General features: G+C 40.3%; 1 protein-coding gene across 1 annotated transcript in view; it reads right to left on the reverse strand.

Moving 5' to 3' along the window:
• Positions 1-7,921: 7,921 nt before the first annotated feature.
• Positions 7,922-21,439, reverse strand: part of c1qtnf4 (C1q and TNF related 4) — a 64,456-nt gene continuing 50,938 nt past the window's right edge. The window contains 4 exon segments of the mRNA XM_047362380.1: positions 7,922-10,098; positions 10,232-10,269; positions 10,272-10,410; positions 13,016-13,376. Coding sequence (XP_047218336.1) covers positions 9,613-10,098; positions 10,232-10,269; positions 10,272-10,410; positions 13,016-13,376 — 1,024 coding nt within the window. The 3' untranslated portion in view covers positions 7,922-9,612.

A 21,439-nucleotide genomic window follows, 5' to 3' on the forward strand; every position in this document is an offset into this window, starting at 1 on the left:
GTCTCCGTGTGATTTATTCTAATGTCTTGTGAATTCTTTCAGCTTACGGTGAATAAACGAACACGCAGAACACCCCTTGGAGGGGTGCTTCAACACCCCTTACATGAGGCATGAATACCAAGTTCAGGAATGGCAGGCAGTGGCAAGGATTCTTGTCATAGGTTGGACAACTGTCAGGTATTTTTCACTGCTCCTCCTTCTTCATTTTTTGGAAGTAGCTCTATATGGTACTAGTTACCGCAGTGTTACTGATACCTTCCTACATTATGTCTCAAGAGAAGAGAGAACGATTCTTAAGCTTAAGACACTGTAGACAAAGATGAGCTGATGGATGTCCTGGATGCAGATGACTGCCATCATCTTGCTTCTGGAGACACAACTGCTGAACTAGTATCAGAGTTGGCACACAAAACTTTTATCTAGGCTCCAATGTTTTTCATTAAATGCTGGAAGCCCATTTTGAAAACTCTGGCAGACACTCTGCATCCACAGGGGCTTGTTGAGATAATGAATGAACATGTACCAACACCAAAATGTGTTAAAGAGCTTCTGAAGTTTCCAGAACAAATGACTGCACTTGAGAACATTGTGGCAAGACATTTGAAGAGGTTTAAAGGGGAATCAGACAACACTACACTGAAATCATTTCTCGTATTCATTTCTCCAAAACTCTGACAACCCAGGGTTCAGACCAGGAAGCAGGGTCGTAGTTTAACACTTCTCTCTGCAGCTTCTGTACTGCTACCCACCCATTACCCTATTAAGACAGTGTCTCGCCCACGGCCAAAATTGAATAGATTAAAAAATAATCTAAAAGGAGGAAATCATGAAAATCTCATAAAAATAAACACAACTCAGACTAAAAAGAAAAATAAAACAATTAAATGTGGCTTACTGAACATAAGATCTCTCTCTTCAAAGACTTTGCTAGTTAGTGACCTGATTTGTGACAATCAGATTGATTTATTTTGCCTCACAGAAACCTGGCTGCAGCAAGAGGATTATGTTAATATAAATGAGTCAACTCCTACTAATTATTTAAATTTTCACATTCCTCGAAATACTGGGCGAGAAGGAGGAGTAGCAACCATCTTTCAGTCTGATTTATTGATTAGTCCCAGACCAATAAATAGCTACAACTCCTTTGAATATTTAATCCTAAGTTTTCCTCATCCAAATTGCAAAGCACTAAAACCTCTTCTGTTTGTTGTTTTGTACCGTCCACCAGGTCCTTACTCTAAATTTTTAGATCAGTTTTCAGACCTTTTATCTGATTTAGTGTTAAATACAGATAAAGTTATTATAGTGGGGGATTTTAACATTCATGTAGACGCTGAAAGTGATAGCCTAAATATAGCCTTTAATGCTATCTTAGACTCAATTGGCTTTGCTCAAAACATTAATAAACCTACCCACCTTTGTCTTCATTCTCTGGACCTTGTGCTGACATATGGCATTGAGTGTAAAGACATAACAATATTTTCTCATAACCCTGTCCTGTCTGACCATTTCTTAATAACCTTTGAGTTTAATTTAACCGAGTACTCCACACCTGAAAGAAAATTTCATTATAGTAGATCTTTATCAGACAATGCTGTAACAACCTTTAAAGAATCTGTTCCACTTTTAATTTCCTCATTATCACTGAAAAGCACAGTGGAGGGCAATAATTCTGTTTCTGCCCCTTCACAAATTAATTATCTTGTTCATAGTGTTTCTTCATCATTGCGTGGTGGATTAGACAATGCAGCCCCCTTGAAAAAGAAGGTAATCATTCATAGGAGGCTAGCTCCCTGGTTTAATTCAGAGCTGCGTACTTTAAAGCACAATGTTAGAAAATTGGAGAGAAAATGGCGCTCTACACACCTAGAGGATTCCTACTTAATCTGGAAACATAGCCTACTGTTGTATAAAAAGACACTTCACCAAGCTAGAACAGCTTATTTCTCATCATTAATAGAAGAGAACAAGAATAATCCTAGGTTTCTCTTTAGTACAGTTGCTAAACTTACACAGAGTCATAGCTCTGTTGAGCCATCCATTCCCTTAGCTCTCAGCAGTCATGACTTTATGGGATTCTTCTTAAATAAAATTGATTCTATTAAAAAGAAAATCTTTGACATACTCCCGAAGATGATTACTGTTGGAATAATTGAATATAGATGTATCTTATATTTTCTCCTATTCTTTAACTTGACTATTTGATTATATAACCTTTCATGATGTATGTGTGAGAAAGGATGTGATGAGTTTGTCTGCAGGATAATAAATGGAGCTGAACTAGCAGAGAAGGAAGCAGTCCAGTTGAGGAGCATAAAGATGAAGGAGGTCATAAAGATGAAGGCTGATTACACTCAACAACAAAAGTCACAGCTGACCCTACCAGTTGGAGGAGACTGTGGGAAATGTGTTGTTAATGTATAAAGCTGTTTATGACCTGTTTACGATGCAGCTGTTGTTTCCCCCCATCCTTTAGAGAACAATGTTTTTGTAAACTAGGGACCCCCGAAAGACAATAAAAAGAGGAGGCGGACAGATGCTGTTCAGAGCGGTGCGAGATCTGTAACTGAGCAAATCTTGACCGTTTCTCCTCGCAAAGCAAGTAAAAGGAACTAATACTTTGTCTCTCTTTTCTTTTTGTGTTGTTATAAATATTGTTAGGTTGGTTAAACCTGAGAATTACTTCATCCTCAGCAAGTGAGACAACATTGGAAATAACTGTAGAACCTGATTTGTGTTTGGACTGTTCTGATCCTGTGAAGCTTCCTGAGTTATCAGAAATATTAGCTTCATCTAAACCTTCAACTTGTATGTTAGACCCAATCCCAACCAAATTATTTAAGGAAGTGTTCCCTCTGATTACCAGCCCCATTTTAGATATGATTAATCTATCTTTAGTAAATGGATCAGAACCACAGGCTTTTAAGTTAGCTGTAATTAAACCTTTACTTAAGAAACCTTCGCTTGATCGAGATGACTTGAAAAATTACAGACCTATATCCAATCTTCCATTTTATCTAAAATTCTTGAGAAAATAGTTGCTAATCAAATGTGTGAACATTTATACAGCAATGACCTGTTTGAAGAGTTTCAGTCAGGTTTCAGAGCTCATCATAGCACTGAAACAGCTCTGCTGAAAGTCACTAATGATATTCTTGTCAGGTTTAACCAACCTAACAATACTTATAACAACACAAAAAGAAAAGAGACAAAGTATTAGTTCCTTTTACTTGCTTTGCGAGGAGAAACGGTCAAGATTTGCTCAGTTACAGATCTCGCACCGCTCTGAACAGCATCTGTCCGCCTCCTCTTTTTATTGTCTTTCGGGGGTCCCTAGTTTACAAAAACATTGTTCTCTAAAGGATGGGGGGAAACAACAGCTGCATCGTAAACAGGTCATAAACAGCTTTATCTTTTAACAACAAATTTCCCACAGTCTCCTCCAACTTGTAGGGTCAGTTGTGCCTTTTGTTGAGTGTAATCAGCCTTCATCTTTATGACCTCCTCAACTGGACTGCTTCCTTCTCTGCTAGTTCAGCTCCTATTTATGATCTTTGCCTGCAGACAAACTCACACATCCTTTACTCACACATACATTATGAAAGGTTATGAGATCAAATAGTCAAGTTAAAGAATAGGAGAAAATATAAGATAAATCTATATTCAATTATTCCAACAATTCTTATGGCCTCAGATAATGGACTTGTGTCTGTTCTGGTTCTGTTAGATCTCAGTGCTGCATTTGATCCAGTCGACCATAATATTCTCTTAGAAAGGTTGGAATATGCTGTAGGGATCAGGGGAACAGCACTAGGCTGGTTTAAATCTTATCTGTCTGACAGATTCCAGTTTGTTCATGTAAATGATAAATCATCTTTAAACTCCAGGGTTAATTGTGGAGTACCACAGGGTTCAGTACTTGGGCCAATTCTCTTTACTATATATATGCTTCCAATAGGTCAAATTATCAGGCAGCATAGGATAAATTTTCACTGTTACGCTGATGATACTCAGCTTTACTTATCCATAAATCCTGATGAGTCCAACCAGTTAGATAGACTACAAGCATGTCTTGAAGATATAAAAACTTGGATGACTTTAAATTTTTTGCTTCTAAATTCAGACAAGACAGAAGTTGTCGTCTTTAAAAAAGAAACTGCTTAGTCAATCACTTAACCTGGATGGCATTAAATTGACCTCTGATAATAAAGTAAAAAACCTTGGTGTTAACTTTGACTAGGACATGTCATTTAAATCCCATATTAAACAGGTTTCTAGGATTTCCTTCTTTCATCTCCGGAACATTGCCAAAATTAGAAATATCCTGTCCAGGAGTGACGCTGAAAAACTAGTCCATGCATTTGTTACTTCAAGGCTGGACTATTGTAATTCTTTACTATCAGGATGTCCACAAAATGCAGTTAAAAGCCTTCAGCTGATTCAAAATGCTGCAGCAAGAGTTCTGATGAAAATTAAAAAGAGAGATCATATTTCTCCTATTTTAGCTTCCCTTCATTGGCTCCCTGTTAAATCCAGAATAGAATTTAAAATTCTCCTCCTCACATATAAAGCTCTTAATGATCTAGCTCCATCATACATCAGAGATCTGATTGGTCCATATGTTCCTAACAGAGCACTTTGTTCTCAGACTGCAGGTTTACTGGTGGTTCCTAGAGTCTCTAGAAGTAGAATGGGAGGCAGATCCTTTAGTTATCAGGCTCCTCTCCTGTGGAACCAGCTCCCAGTTTTAGTCCGTGAGGCAGACACCCTGTCTACTTTTAAGGCTAGGCTTAAAACTTTCCTTTTTGATAAAGCTTATAGTTAGAGTGGCTTAGTTTATCCTGAGCTATCTCTGTAGTTATGCTGCTATAGGCTTAGGCTGCTGGAGGACTTAATGACCACTTTCACCCTCTTCGCTACATTCTCATACTACTCTCTAATTTTACATTATTCGCTGTTATTTCAGCTTTTAACTTTGTTCTCTCTCTTTTCTCTTCCTAGAAGCTACACCTGGCCTGGCTCTGTGTCTACCTGTGACACCTTTCTGGAGAGGGGCATCGTCCGAGCTTCTGCTGGCAACAACTTAATGCTCACCTTCTACAGATGATCCACATGACCCTGTCTTTCAGTGTTTAACCCTTTCTCTCTCCTAGACATGGCTACTGACTGAGCTTCTACTGTGACTAACTCTATGTTCTCTCTTTCAGACTCTAACCTTGAAAACTGGCTCAGAGTTTATCTGTTCTTTCTTTCTAGATGAAACGACTAAAGGAGCTACATCCATTAACATTAACATTTTCCTTCCCATAGAAAGTCCTCCTGGATCAGTGCTTCTTTGTTCTCTTTGTGTCTCTGCTCTGTTCTCTCTAACCTCCAGTTGGTCGTGGCAGATGGCCGCTCACACTGAGCCTGGTTCTGGTTCTGCTGGAGGTTTCTTCCTGTTAAAAGGGAGTTTTTCCTCTCCACTGTCGCTACATTCATGCTCAGTATGAGGGATTGCTGCAAAGTCAACACCAGTGACTGTCCACTGTCTCTACATGCTCATCCAGGAGGAGTGAATGCTGCAAGTCACTGACTGGATGCAATCTGCTGGGTTTCCTTAGATAGAAAAACTTTTTATCCAATTTGAATAAATAACTGAATCTGACTGAACTGTTCAATGGTTACGATTAATAGGAATGTATGAACCTGACTGTTGCGAAGAGCCTTGAGACGACATGTGTTGTAAATTGGCGCTATATAAATAAACTGAATTGAAATAAATGAGGTGTGTCCAAACTTTTGGTCTGTACTGTACTTCCCCGAGGTCAGTGTATTGTTTGCGTTGAAGCCCCTGCTTTTTGAGCAGCCAATTGAAGTGTCTGTTGTTTGGAATTACTCCATGCTGAACCGCAAGTGTCTGATGATTAAAATAAAACGAAATGAGGTCGGATTTGTCCTTGTTTGCAAATGGCTGTCACAACAACTGTCAGTCAATAAGATGCACTACTGAGTCGTCCTCACGAGTTATATTTTTTTCCTCTCACGCCACCTGACGGGCTCCGTACTAATCAGTATGAAAGTACTAAATATTAAGCTGCCCTTTGGTGGTGACGTCTAAAAACAAGTGGAAACAAAAGCAGAAATGTTTTTAATTTTAAATAAAAATACCTAAATAAAAAAGAAAGGAAACTGATTGCGTAAATGTTTATATTTAAAAAATTACATTTAAATGCAGACATTTTTTAATAACTATAATTATTTGATCCATTCTTCTGTATTTGTTGTTTACTTTCTGCTGCGTGCCATAAAACCTTTGTTCCTCATGTCTTATTTACTGTTTCCTCATGGATCTAACACTGCTTCAAAGGAGAAAACCCCCAGGTGGCGCTACCCTAGTGACAATAAAACCAGAATACTTTTGTTTCGCAAAAACAGCCCAGCATGTTTGTCATTTTTTATTTATTTCAACGAACAGTTTCCTTTTGTTGCATTCACTTTACATGTAAAAGTCAATTAAAACACATCAAATAGTTTGAGCCAGACTACAGTAAATAGCAAGAATCAAAATATCATCCAGGGTATTTTTTTCTGGCTTGGTTGAACAAATCTGTAGAAATTGGAAATGAAACACATTTTGACCCATATCTGAATATTACATATTTTTTGTTCTAGAGCATCAGAAACAGAAAAGCACATTTTTCAGGAACTGTACACATAATACACATAGAAATAAAAGAAATACATAACAGGCATCTACTGACGTTCCAAAGTTGCACAGCAAACGTGAGAAAGTATTTTTTCTTAAACTATTTTGTTTTCAGCTACATGCATGCATATCACAAATCTCCCTTAGCGCTGTACACACCAGGGGTTCTGGAGAGGTTCTGGCCAGAACAAACATGATTTTCTGAACGGCATCTGGCCGACTGAATCAAACACAGGTCTGTACATGTGGCCCGCTCAAACGCTGAGGCTGAGATGGAGAGAGGTTCGCACTGTGTCTGAATACATCATCTGCAATGAGACACACTCACACTATTTGCTCCTACTGGGAGAGAAAAATAACCAGGATTTAGTTTCTTTCTTAAAAGTCACTGCAGCCTAAAGCTTTGGAAATGAGAGATTAGTGAGACTTGAATTAAGGATTTATTGCCCCTGTAAATGCATCAAGAGGAAATTAGTTTTTATGGGTTTGCTGTGCTGAAGTGCACTTATCTTTGTGGTTTTTAACAGGAATCTAAATTCCCAGCATGCACTTTCTTCTAGCCTGATTTGGAAATGGTGTTTCATTTAAAACTGGGTGAGATTTGCATATCAAACATACGGGGGTTGGACAATGAAACTGAAACACCTGGTTTTAGACCACAATAATTTATTAGTATGGTGTAGGGCCTCCTTTTGCGGCCAATACAGCGTCCATTCGTCTTGGGAATGACATATACAAGTCCTGCACAGTGGTCTTTGGGGCTTCTCCACACCGTAACTCTCCCAGATGTGGGGAAAACAGTAAAGGTGGACTCATCAGAGAACAATACATGTTTCACATTGTCCACAGCCCAAGATTTGCGCTCCTTGCACCATTGAAACCGACGTTTGGCATTGGCATGAAATGACCAAAGGTTTGGCTATAGCAGCCCGGCCGTGTATATTGACCCTGTGGAGCTCCTGACGGACAGTTCTGGTGGAAACAGGAGAGTTGAGGTGCACATTTAATTCTGCCGTGATTTGGACAGCCGTGGTTTTATGTTTTTTGGATACAATCCGGGTTAGCACCCGGTCCAATTTAGCCATGAAATCTCCCACACTAAAATGACAGGTGTTTCACTGTCATTGTCCAACCCCTGTATGTCTAAGTTTCCTGCAGATCTGTGGACTGCTCTCCCAACATTCTTCCCTGTTGCTGATTCCTAACTCTAAATAATTTTTCTTTTGCCAAATAGTGGCTGATGGGATTATAGTCAGAGCTTTGTGTCTCCTAGATATTCCATCCTTTGCTTCTCATAAATTTTCAACAAATGTAATTAAAGCATCTAAATGTTCTTCAAAATTCAAGTTGAGCCTCCTGTAGTCCTCCAGAGGATAAGGTTGTTTGACAAAGGAAGGACTCACGACAGTTTGAACCGTATCATCTCATTCCCAGCACTGTGAAATTAGATATGCACATCACTGCTGCCTGGGAGAAGCAATTCAATTTTCCTCACAGTGGGCTGTGTCTGAAGACGTAAAATAAATATTGCTAGTATTAGAAATCAAATTAAGTCCCAGATCCCTGCAGGCTCGGAGGAGGCATGTGGTCAGCAGTTGTATGGATACGGAGTCCTACACATGTCCAAAACCTGTATCAGTTCAGTCGCAGTGGGAGACAAAGTCAAACTCCCAAATATTGGAAAAGAAGACTCATTTTGACACAAAAACCCCCCACACAGTTCACATTAATTTACATGCTGTTAATGACAACACAAATAAAGAGACGTCTTACTTACAAGCAGAAACATCAAGTCTTTAACAGGAAACCAACAGCACTTCAAGGAATTTTTCAGTGGAGAATGAAAACCCTGCTTATCTACCACCACGCAGATATTTTCACTGAATGCAGGTTAAACATGCACCGTCATCACCTCGAGTTAGAGCTGAAACTGTGCAGAAAACAACAGACCAAAGGGGCAGTTACTAATGCTTAACTCTTTGGTATATTTAACTTTACTTGCAGTGGTGTTTTTATTTCATACTATCCTTTATATTTGTTATATTTCAATCCAATCGTGGATAAAGTCTGATAAACTTTGATGCATACAGCAAAAATGAAGCTTATCAGATGGCTTTGTAGGGTAGTTATCAGTGATCAGTGTCCTAGTTACAGAAAACTGCAGCCAGACTGATTTGAGTTTGTATTGTATTATTATTGGAGTTGGACTGAATGTAATTGGATCTGAACCTGACTATATGACTGGATGTCACTGGAATTAACTGGGTTGATTTACAATGATTTTGAACCATACTGGATTCTAATTTCCCCTCGGGGATCAATAAAGTATCTTTGAATTGAATTGAATTCTGTACAACTGAAATGAATTGGACCTGTTTTTCTAGAAAGGTGCATTGAGATGATCTTTGTTGTAAAATGGAGCGATATAATTGGGTTGAACGGAGAATAAAGGAGGAATTCTCGTAGCAGATGTCAGCTGCCGTATCCTTGCTAACACTTTCCCCTGATCACATTGAAATTATGCTAGGAGGCCATTTTGTGTCAGGGCTCAATCTCATTGAATACCATCACAGCCTAAACACTAGTGGTGTGGACACTTCAGCCGTAACTCATTTTGGCTCTGACTGAAGTCTGAATTGACAAAGAGGTTTGTGGCTGATGGCGGATTTTTCATTTTAGAGTGAAATATTCACATTTAAGTGAGCTGGTGTCCTGACCTGGAATGCCGTTAGCTATAAAGTAAAGAGATTTGCTCTGAGGTGCTGCTCTGAGTCCAAAACTCCTGGGACATTGAGAAGAATTCATATGAAGCGAAAAGGAGCCAGGAAGTAGTAGTGACTCAAATACTTCCTGATACTCTGTAGACTTTGACACTTTATATAAATCCCTCCCAGAATGCTCAGTCATTTGCCACCCAGCTGTAGTTAGGGCCTCTTGGCAGCATATGACTGGCTGGTGGTGGCAGTGGTGGGGGAACTAGAGGTGATGTCTGAGTAAACCAGGAAACCAGTAAAGGTGATGTACTTGGCGTGATTGCTGTAGGCTCCAAATCCATCTCTCTGGTGGGAGTAGAGCCAGACTATGTCCCCTGGTTTCAGTGCCAGCATCAGGCTCTGACTTTGCAGGGCTTTCTCACCCTGGCTGTCATCATAGATCATTGCCTGCACCTCCAGATGGTTCTTCATCAGCTTCACGGACAGCGTCTTCTGGGGCAGCTTGCCCACATTAAAGGAGAAGTAGTACGCCCCCGGGACGCGGCAGGTGAACACACCCTCCGTCATGTTAAAGTCCTCTCCGATGTTGACAAAAGCTGTGTCAAAGCTAATTGCTTGGTGCTGCGGCATGCCCACCTGGTCGACTCCCAGAATGCTTTGGGTGCGGCCCACAGAGAAGGCGGATCTCCCATCGTCCTCTTCATCATCATAGTCCTGCCCTTCCTCCACCTCTTCTCCTCTGCGTGGCTCCTTCTTCTCTGTATCTCCAGCCCTGGACTTGACCGGCTGTGTGTCCTGCTGGCGAAGGTTATCCTGCTGAGGATTATACGTCGGATGGTGCTGGTGGTGGTGGGTCTGGTAGCTGTAGGTGTCAGGGTAGATGAGATAACCGTTAAAGGTGGTGTAGTGTCCAGTGTTGCTGTAGAGGGCGTAGCGAGGGTCGCCATGGAGACGCAGCCAGACGGTGTCATCAAACTCCAGCTGCAGCATGACGCTCTGACTCTGCACCTGAGGATTTAAGCAGATTGTATGATCCCTGCTGGGGAGGCAAATCCAGGCATGTTTTACATCAAGGATATTGACAACAAACATGATCCAATCACGGAGGGATAATCCCTTATGAATTATCAGTTCCCCCAAAAAACAGAAACACCCACAATAAAGCTTAATCTAAGCTTTGACATGAAAAAAGACCTTCAAAACCTTAATATAAAACCAGAGAGAAATATTCAAGAAACAAAATAGTGGTACATTTCAGGGATTCTGTAAATATCAATTCAATTCAGTTTATTTATATAGACTATATATCAACAAAATGGTAGACATGCTTAAGTGCAGGATTGTTATAGTTCTCTGTTTGTGCAACGTGTTCATCAGTTAAGTACGGCACTGTGAATAAGTATGTTCCCCCCCAAATATTTTTTCTGTGTTTGGTTTTTTTGTCTCACTTAAATGTTTCATATCATTAAACAGATTTTATTTCAATATCAATCTTCCCACCAACACACTCAAGTTCCTCATTGGGCATCCGAACGTTTTTCCAAACCAAAACTAATGAAGAGCGTATGATCTGGCTGGTAAAACTATCTCACACCCCTTGAACCTTTCACATTTTGTCAAGTTGCAACCATACATTTTAATGTTTTTAACTGGGAGTTGATACAACAAACCAACACAAGGTAGTACATAAGGCTACGCTCACACTGCAGCTCTTAATGCTCAAATCCGATTCTTTCAGAGATATTTTGTTGTGTGGTTGTTGCCGCATGCACATAAGAACAATACGAGCATCATCAAGCGCCGCACAAGAGTAAACATGGCGAAATAGGTGTTATGGTTTAAGTGTGCAACAGAAGCAATTTATTGTCAGCGGGGTCTGGGTGGGAAACGTGAATAAAAGGAGAGTGAAACTCCTTTTTAGGGAGATCTGACTGCCAATTAGCGCAGCAAACTGTTTGGGTGCAGAGACACAGCCAGCAATGGTGGGGCAGGGATGTTAACAACTTTACAGAGACCGCGTTTATTCAGAACTTTATCATGTCGAGGGCAACTTTTAATCATATTTGTCGGCACCTCTGCAGAAGCCTTGAAGCAATCCAGTGTCTCGGACTGCAGCAGGAGCAGATCATTACATGCTCGATAACCTCGATAGCATTTTAAAGTCCTCTGTTTGAACAGTTGTAAATCAATTTTACAATACAAATTACATCCCACATCCAGACGGTTCCTGTGAGCCTTGTAATTAGGCTTGAATTAAGTTTTATCTGTGAATATTAACGAGCTCTTACGTCTCGTTGTCTCTCCACTCTGCAGTCCTATTCTAGCCTCCCGTCTGATTTACTAACTGCTACCGTTTCCTGCTGGGCGGCGCAAAATTGTGATGAATGCAATGTAAAGTGACGTCAAAGTCACATCTAATGCACTTCGGTCGTTCCCACTGGAGTCACATTCCAAAAGATCAGAAATGAGTTGGATTCAGGACCACATATGAATGTGGCTCACATGTGACTTGAAAAGGTCAGATATGGGCCAAATCTGAGCGTTCACACCCGCTTTAAACAGCCTGACCTGATCACCTCAAAAAAAATCACATTTGGGCAACATTTGCCTGCAGTGTGAACGGGGCCTAACTGTGACGTAAAATAAATTTTTTTTCAACATGCAATCACAGCTGCAAGTCCTTTGGGAAATGTCTCTACAAGCTTCAAAGACTGAAATTTTTTTTTTTTCTTTTTCCTTTGCAAAATAGCTCAGGATCAGTCAGACTGTATGGAGAGTGTCTGTGAACATCAATTTTCACTTCTTGCCTCTGATTCTGAATTGGATTTACTTTGACTGGACCTTTCTAGGACATAATAATACTTCGATCAATTGTAACTCTGGCTGTGTGTTTAGGGTGGTTGTCCTGCTGGAAGATGAACTTCTGCTCCAGTCTCCGGTCTTCTGCATTCTTGAAAAGGTTTTCTTTTAGGATTGCAGTGTATTTAGCTCCATCCATCTCTGACCAGCTTCCCTGTCCCTGCTGCAGAGAAGCATCCCCACAGCATGATGATGCTATCAATATGTTTCATGGTTGGGTGTGGTGAGTGGAGGAAGACATGCAATGTTTGCTTTCTACCACAAGGGGGCCACAAACAACACCTTCTTCCCCATGTTGACTTAGGGGGGCAGAATATAAATGCACGTCACACTTCTCAGATTGGTGGTTGTGAAAAAATGCAATTATTCACCTCTTTGTGCTATTCTATAACATAAAATTCTAATAAAATACTTTAATGTTTGTGGTTGTGATGTGAGAAAATGTGAAAGGTTCAAGGGGTATAAATACTATTCCTATGCAGATCAGTGGGGCCACTCCCAGCTGTTGCCAGATGACGGAGCTCCTCACCATATCATTGATTTTATCTAACACTGATTTACAACTGCAATAAAAGCCAAGTGGGAAATATTATGTAAATGTTTCATTAACACATTTGATGACCAAACAATCCTGTCCTTTTTAAAAAGCCTTTCCTCTTCTCAACCCAGTCTCTTGCTCCCACATTTAACAGTTGCTACAATCAACACCTTGAAAGTGAATGCCTTAGCTGTGTTTTAAAGGTCTCCAACCTACCTTCCTCTCCTCTCCGGCATTCTCCTCATACACAATGGCCTGCACCTCGTTCCTGTTCTTCATCAGCATCACAGACAAGTCTTTGTGAGGAAACTTCCCCACTGTAAAGGAAAAGTAGTAGGCCCCAGGGATGCGGCAGCGAAACAACCCAGCCTTGGCATCAAAATCACCACCAATGTTGACGTAAACAGTGTCAAAGGTCACGATCATTTTCGGTCCACCTTCCATGCTGTTAGTGCGTGACACTGAGAAAGCTGAGCGGAGCTCTGCATCGTCCAGCAAACGGGCGACACCCCAGGCACCGCCGGCGTGGCCCAGGCACAACAGGCCAACCAGCACACCTGCATGCAGCAGCATTGTTCTGTAGAAATGCAGAACAGAGAAGAGTCGTTATTTACAGGGGAGACACATTTTAGTCCATTATGCCTATGGATTGTAAATACTGCTGATGTGACAGAAGTTTTTGTTTTAGCTTTTAGGGTCCCAGAAAGACCCCAATCTTGGGTCACCTGGTAAGTTGGAACAGGTAAACAGTTAGTGAAAAATAAGTTATTAGCAAAAATAATTCTTCTATTTTTTCTTCTCCACTTGGATCCACGATTTAACTGATAGAATATTTTACATCCTTTAATTCATCCATTAATTGCTCCTGAATTGCACAATATAAACAATGCTTTTTATCAGACAAAATAAGCTTAAACTTGGAGGATTACTGAACTCAAAAGCTACATAAAAACCTACAGATGTCATGAATTGTTGTGTTTCTGTCGGACCAGCGTGCAGAGCAACACTCGGGAGCAGCTTGGTGAGTAGTTGAGCTTCTTTTAATAATAATAATAATAATAATAATAATAATAATGACAGACTAGATAACGGACATGGAGCAGGTGTAGAGGTCAGGGTAGTGTACAGGAGGAACCAGTGGAGAACTTTGAGAGAATAGGTACTGAGGTAAGGTGGATAATGGACCAATGAACACTGGGAGCTAATCAGGAAGGAATCAGAAGCAGCTGGTGGAAAAGGGAACGTAGGCAACTGAAGGAGGATGGCTAATTAACACAGAAGAGCAGGGATCCAGGAAAACAACAAAACATCTAAGAGCACAGAATAGGTAAACAATGAAACTAACTATAAAGCATAAACAGGAAAGAAACAGATTTAACACAAGGATAAAATGATGAATCTGAACAAAATCAAATTACAGCAACTGAAGACCGTAGAAAAAACAGGAACTAGGAACTCAAACTCAAAACCGAACAGGCAGAAAATGTCAACAGATGTTCAAAATGACCACAATAAGATAAAAGCCTGAAATCAGACAAAAAAAAAAAAAAGAATGAAATCAGACGAGGTGTTGAAAAATGAACTAATCAATTAAAGGAATCCATAACAGATTAAAAGGAAGGAGACTGAGTAAAACAGAAAGTCAATGCACAATTATGAACAGGCATAACTTTAGGGTCGAAACGATTATACAATATTAATATTTTCAAACTGAGATGATAAACCTCAAATAGTTACCTTTACTGAGGTTTTCAAATGTTACAATTTTAAAACCTTTTAAAGTTTTCTATCATAATGTTGCTGTGACTGAATTGCCTTGTATTACAATGCCAGAGAAAGTTCTGGAGTGACCCTGATTTTCGTCCAGTTGTATGGAGCATAAAGTTAGGCAGGGCCGCCCCTCGTCAACCTGTAGCTGCAAACCACTGGTCAGCTGGCTCAAAGGAGGCTTCTACACTTTTACCACTAATTAAGGTAACTCTGTTTTAAAACTACCGTTTATAAGCTATGCCTGCATCTCTGAGCAGATAGCCTAATTGAATAATATAATCTCAGCAATGCTCTATAGAGAGGAAATGAGTCCAATTTTCTGTGCAAAAAAGACTAAAACTACTACTACGTTTAGCAGCTGTTTGTTCTAATTTTCAAAAATATCAATAAATAAGTGGTACAGATAAAGTGACTACAACTATCTAACCAGAAAAAACTCACTTATTTTGCTCAACGGCAGGAGGAGTCAGCATGGGACCTAATTTCACAAGCATAAAAATCACATAAGCAGTCTATCCATAATGACACAAATGTAACTGTACATTACTGTAGGATCTCAGCTTCTCTCCTCCTGGTTGGTTCTGGCAGCTCGTTATCAGCTGGTACAGGCCTTTGCTGGTACATAACCTCAGTTATGTGGACTGCCTATCTGCCTATCTGCCTACCTGCCTGCCTGCCTGCACCTGGTAACATTCCCTCCTAAGGACTGCACTTAAACATACTCACCATCAGCACTCTCTCCTTGGATTCCTGGATTCCGGCCTCCTCCCCTGGTTTCTGGACTACTCCAACTTAGTTTCCTAGGCAAGCCTACCCTAGAAATAAACCTCACTTACCGTCTATATCCTGTGTGTTGAGTCTGTTTTCATCCTCTGGTTTGTTCTACTTTGACTACCTAAGTGATTCATGATAATTACTAGACTTTAATATAAACAACGGAACAGGATGTGGAACACACCCGTACAAATCACTGAGCAGTATTTAACTCATTTAACCACGTTGCTCTCAGCTGAGGAGGAAATTATTCATCTTTATCAGTGAAGACAAACTCTCTCACCATTCTGCTCCTGTGATGAACCAACAGAAAACACACACAGACAGGCGGAGGTGTCACTGTTCTCAAAACACCCAAAACACAGAACCAGTGACCTAACTTATGTGCTTTGTGAAGCTCCAGCAGATTTCAGGATCAGTATTAATTAGCAGGTTGTGTCTTTTTGAAATCCCAGTATGACGTTTGAGCAGAGTGAGCTGCTTGTTAATCGACTCAATTAAAAGACAATAACATGTCAAAGAGCCATCCAACTGAGCATGTGGTTGAAAAATGCATCTACATGACATGAGGTTGTGCTTACATGTCAGTGTTGGCACTGACTGGGCTAAATCTGGTCCACAAATGACAGTGGAGATCTAAATAGGATTTGAGACATGTTTTGTATCAACTGTAGAGTCATAATGCTCAGTAATTTGAACGTTTGCATACATGTATCTTCACAGATGCACTCCTATCAACCACTGACCAAGACTTGGGGAACAGGCATTCATAACAACGTTTGATTCACCTAAAATAATCTGGAACACCACAGAGATTGTCCCAATGTAATGTTTACGATCACTTTTTATTTAGATTCTTGTCAATACATGACGCTCCTTTAAATGAATGATCTTATTGTGCTATTTTAGAACTCGGTAACCTTTTATAATGAACGCCCGCTTGCCCTAAAACATTTCCAATCAGGTGGGAAACCATGAATTGGACTTCTGCATCCAGCCAGTGATATCTTTTCTAGGTTTATTTTGAAACTCGGTCTGTCTGGAAGCATAAACAACAGGTAAAAATGTGTCTAGCCAATAGATAACACCTGTTTAATCAATGTGTGCAATCTTTTCAAATTTCCACTGGGGTCACACTTCTGTGGGCTCTAGTGCTGACTCAGAAGAAGAGAAAATGATGGTTGATAGAAGCAGGCCCAGAACTAGAACCTTCAAAGAAGAGACCCATTTGGACTTATTAAACCTGGATCAACAGGCCTTTTATTCTAACCTTTTGATTTTTGTTCTAATCTTTAAAGTTCCAACAAGCTTTTTTTTGTGTTTTTTTTTTTGGCTTTGTGCACCTGTTGCAGAAATGAGACACTTTGTCCATCATGATTGTTTCTTTTATTTTGTTTTACAATTTGGTTCCAAATGTTATGATTCTGGACTGTTTGTCTGCATGCATTTTCACCTGCTCCTTCTCAGCCAGCTCCCTAATAACACCTCACCTGCTCTCCCTGTACACCTGTCTTTATAGGCAGCATGCTAACAGACAAACTGCACCAGATTATCGAAAGCCTTTGTTTGAGTAAATGTCCAGTGTTTCTTCCTCGACTGCCTGATCCTGATACCTTTTTTGCCCCCGGATTTCTCTGCTCTGCCTTGCCCACATTGGATATCTCACTGGCTTCTGAATTCTGGACATCGACCTTGCTTCTGCCTCCTGACTACCACTCTCTGCCTAACCCTCGGATCCGCCTGCCCGAATCTGCCTTCCCTTTCATGACCTTGTTTCTGTGCCCCGTCCAACGATTCAAGCCTCTCCCTCGGATCCTGTTGCCTGATTCTGCTTCCCCGGCTCTGACCCAGTTTCTGTCCCCTGACTGCTGCAATCTGCCTAGTCACTGGGATTGCAAACCGGAGATCCCATGTGAAGTTGTCCTGCTGTCTGCAGTCCATCACTCTGAGGAGCCAAAATTCAGTGTCCTGATTTTCCCACAGATTCTGAAAAGAGGTTCCTGAGCCTACCGCTGGTGGTTGTCTGCCGAACGTCACTCAGAGCTTTCAATAAATCTTTTTAATCTGTTGTGTCAGGCTGAAATTTCGGGTCCTCTGTACAACCTGTTACAGTCTAAGAGAAGAATCCACCAAGTCATTTTCAGATCATCTCTAGGAAAGGAACCCCAAGCTGGTCTAAGGGTGACCCTGGTGGTTTAGCAAAAGGTGTGTGTCAACATATTCTCCATCAGCAGCGTCAGAGTTAGGGAACTGCACCTCCCACCTCTCTCTGATTCACAGAGAAAAGTGACTCCATAGTCTGATATTAGACCACAAGAGGAAGAGTGTTCAAATATCCTGCCAGGATTATGACTGAAGCTTGCTGGAGGCTTCACAAATGTGTAGCCACCAGCTGCTTGCTAACAGACAAATGTTGGTGGGGTTGTATGTATATATTTGAACCTGTATGTGTTCAAATTCATATTAAAACGTGTGCACCCATGCAGGTCTTGTGTTTAAAAATCACTGAAGTTTGATGTACAATCAAAATGAACAGTTAAAGTAAATCCCTAGAAGCCCAAACTTGAGATAAATGCTCAGGAGTGAATGGAAACCTCTTCCTGTAAATTCTACTTTATTCCCAATAATGTGTTGGAGAGTTTTGTCCCTGTAATGCAACCACGGAGCCCGCAAGTGTCAGCAGATAAGAAAAAATAAAGCCGGTGGAAATCCGTGCTCACGCTTTATTAAACGTTGCTGTCAATTTCTGCAATCCGTGTGCACAGATTACTCAGTGGCATCTGTCGAGAGTTTGGACGCATGGCACACACCTACAAAGTAAGTTCAGTGGATTTGTTGTCATAAATAAACTTAAAGCACTGTCATATTTTAATCAGCACACTTCACAGCTTGTAATATGACTTTATTATTGTTACACTAAGGCATTCGAACACGTTTAAACTTCCGACAGATGTCACCGAGCAATCTACGTGCACGGATTGCAGAAACCGAAAGCACAGTTTAGTAAAGCGTGAGCTTTGTTTTTTTTTTTTACCCGCTGACACCTGCCGGGCTCTGTACTTTTCCCACTTCAGATGAGTTAATTACAAAATACATCTGGAGCGAATATATTTCTAAGCCATTAGTGACAATGATATTTTTAATGCTCCACTGCAGAAGACAGTGGAATGATGCATTCCTCTAACAGATCCACACAAAGATAAAAAGCATTGCTTGAAGAGTGTGGGAGATTTGGAGATTATTATATTAGACTCCTATATGTTAATGTCTGTGAACCTTCCACGACTGGATTCATAAGATTTGTATTCTGAATAAAAACAGGAACATGTTTTTACTCATGTTTTTACCAATTTAGTCATGGATAATTCATGAAAAAATCAATATATCACACACTGAAAGGATGAATTATTCCTTCTGTTATGTCCAAACCCTCTATTTGTAAACCCAAAAAGGTGCTTTGTTCCCTCTTTCTTCTGAGAACACAGTAAATATTTTTACGCAATCTTTGTATCACAAATAACGCTGGCTGAAAAACGTGTCAGACAAAACCATCCAGTGAAAAGCTTTAGTGGTTATTATTTATTATAAATCAATTTCTGATTAACACTCTGGATGTCTAGCATTCTGGCACGTTCAAGTTAGGTAATATTTATTAATACTGTCTTTTTTTCCCTCTAATGTCTTTAATTCATTCATTCATTCATCTTCTATACCGCTTCTTTTTTTCATACCGTGGGTTATTTGCACCTAAAACTTGTTTGCTCAAAATAAATGTCTTTAAATTGAAGCTAATTATAGTGGTTAATTGTTCTTAAGGCACTGAGCCTCAGCTGATTGTTTTTGTCTGATAGCCTGTCTCACTGCAGCGGAGGGAGAAATACTGCAAGAGAAAGAAACGCTGCCTGTGTGTGAATGAGCCTGTTGCAGATTTTAAAACCCTCCACTGCCGATATAAAAGTTGCACTGATGAGAATGCAGCTTCTTTGCATAATGGCAGCTCACTCCAAGAAATGGTGTTTGTTTGTCTGTGTAATAGCAGCAGCTTTAAGTGGTCATGTTGATAGAGCACTCCCCAGAGAGCAGGGTGCTTCAGGTTCAAACTGAAATGAAAGAATAGATCAAACATATCTCTTGTATGAGCACCCAGGGGATGGAGGCACGGAGAACAGAGGAGAACAGAGGAGAACAGAGGAAAGCACAACTTCATGCAAAAAATAAAAAATATACTGCAGTGGATCTGTCCTGCCCAGTTCCATAGTCACCATCCATATGGCTGCAAATTGAGCAGCTTATAATGTTTAATGATTATATATTTTTAGAATATGTTGGATTTAAATGTGTATCTGGCAGTGAAGGGTGGCTCAGTTGGTGGAGCAGAGGCTCTAGGTGCGGAGGCTATAGTCCTCAACTTGTTCTGGGTTCAGTCCCCGGTCTTGGGCCATTTGCTATATGCCTTCCCCTTCTCTCTTGTTGGGGTCATCCATTTTGGTCGCACATTTTGACACACGCAGCTCTGACGTCACTGGGAACATAAACCGGCTGAGATGCAGAGTTTCGTTGCCATTTCCCGCCTGTCTCACAGGACAGCTCATAAGAGGCGCATATCTGGAGAGACAAAAGCTCTCAGGCGAACTTTTGCTCCACAACACCATTCCTGGAAGAGCTTGAAAGCTGTAAATCTGTCTGATCTGAGAAGATCAGAGGATTTATTCCCTGATTGAAGACCACGCCGACACTCGGCGCAGGTGGAAACCCACAGAGGTTCTATGTCCAAGGAGAAGAGTTTCCTCCTTGTGTAATGCAGTCGACTAAAGGTTAATCTTTTCCCCTCCTGGATGGATGAGAAATTACCGTTTAATTCGGTCACGGACGTGTGATCACCCCTCCATTTTTCTTCAGACTTGATCCATCCTCAATTGGTGGAGAGAAGAAATCAACGTCAAAGTAATTTCGTTCCTTTCATAGTAAATCAGATAGGTGCATTGAGAGGTCTGGGCAGGATGAGGCAGTTAAGGTGATGTAGGATCACCTGTAGTTAATCCAAGGTAGCAACTTGTTGCAATACTGATGGAAGTATTTTATGCTGAGCTGTGTTTTGATTTGCTGCTGCGTGGTTCATGTTTGTCCAGCAGATCTCAAATCAGCCAGAAGTTAGAAGTTGGACTTTTAAAAGTTTTTTATTCAAAGCAACTGCGGTCTGGGCCTCACCGACCACCCTTTGTTCCAGTTTTATTCCCGCCTCAGAGTTTATGACCCTTTGTTCAAGATTTGGAGCGATCAGCTGATAGTGGCTAAAGGGGCGTGGCCCCACTGTTTTATCAGCTGATCGCTGATCGAGACATCAGAACACCAGGAGGACTTTTCTTCCCATTTAACCCAAATTACACATTTTGTCCATAAAACTACTGGTTTGATCTTCATAGACACTAAATGCGCATATATTATTATTTTATTATTATTGTTAGGTAGTCATTTTTATTCCCTTTGTGTAGAACAGTGCTTGTTAGTTAGGTGAAGGTTTTTGGACCAGAATAATGGTATATCAGGATTATTTGGCTTCAATAAATCTTCATATATATAATTAAGAGAAACGTTTGTGTTTATTTCGTGCAAGAGTGATTTATCTGTCAAAACAAGGTTGAAGTTCCTCCACCTTCGGTGAAGAGGTTGAATAAACAGAGACAGTTGGTGGTTTTGGTTAATAATTTGTAATTATTAAAGAGCTTTGAGCCCATAATCACAACACCAGAGGATCTCTCTGATTTCTATTCGTAAGTCATGATTTTTGGTTAAGAAATTTATTATTTTTTTCTCAAATTAGGATTTTAATTTATAATTCTGGATAAATATTAATTAATCAATAATCATAATCCTTACACTCTCCACGCTCTTTCCTGTCAAATCACTGTTCAATAAAGGCCACTAGTGCCAAAAAATGTGTATCTGTTGGTTAAAATGATTTTATTACCTATTAGGACGATGACACCAGCTGGATCACAAGCACATGAAAACTGTTTGACATTTCACTTTTTATTAGCAGATGGAGTTAATCTGGAAATACATAATAAAAACAGTCGAGCAAAACTAATTTGTTTT

Source organism: Girardinichthys multiradiatus, chromosome 4, assembly GCF_021462225.1.
Source record: "Girardinichthys multiradiatus isolate DD_20200921_A chromosome 4, DD_fGirMul_XY1, whole genome shotgun sequence".
In the NCBI taxonomy this organism is placed as follows: domain Eukaryota; kingdom Metazoa; phylum Chordata; class Actinopteri; order Cyprinodontiformes; family Goodeidae; genus Girardinichthys; species Girardinichthys multiradiatus.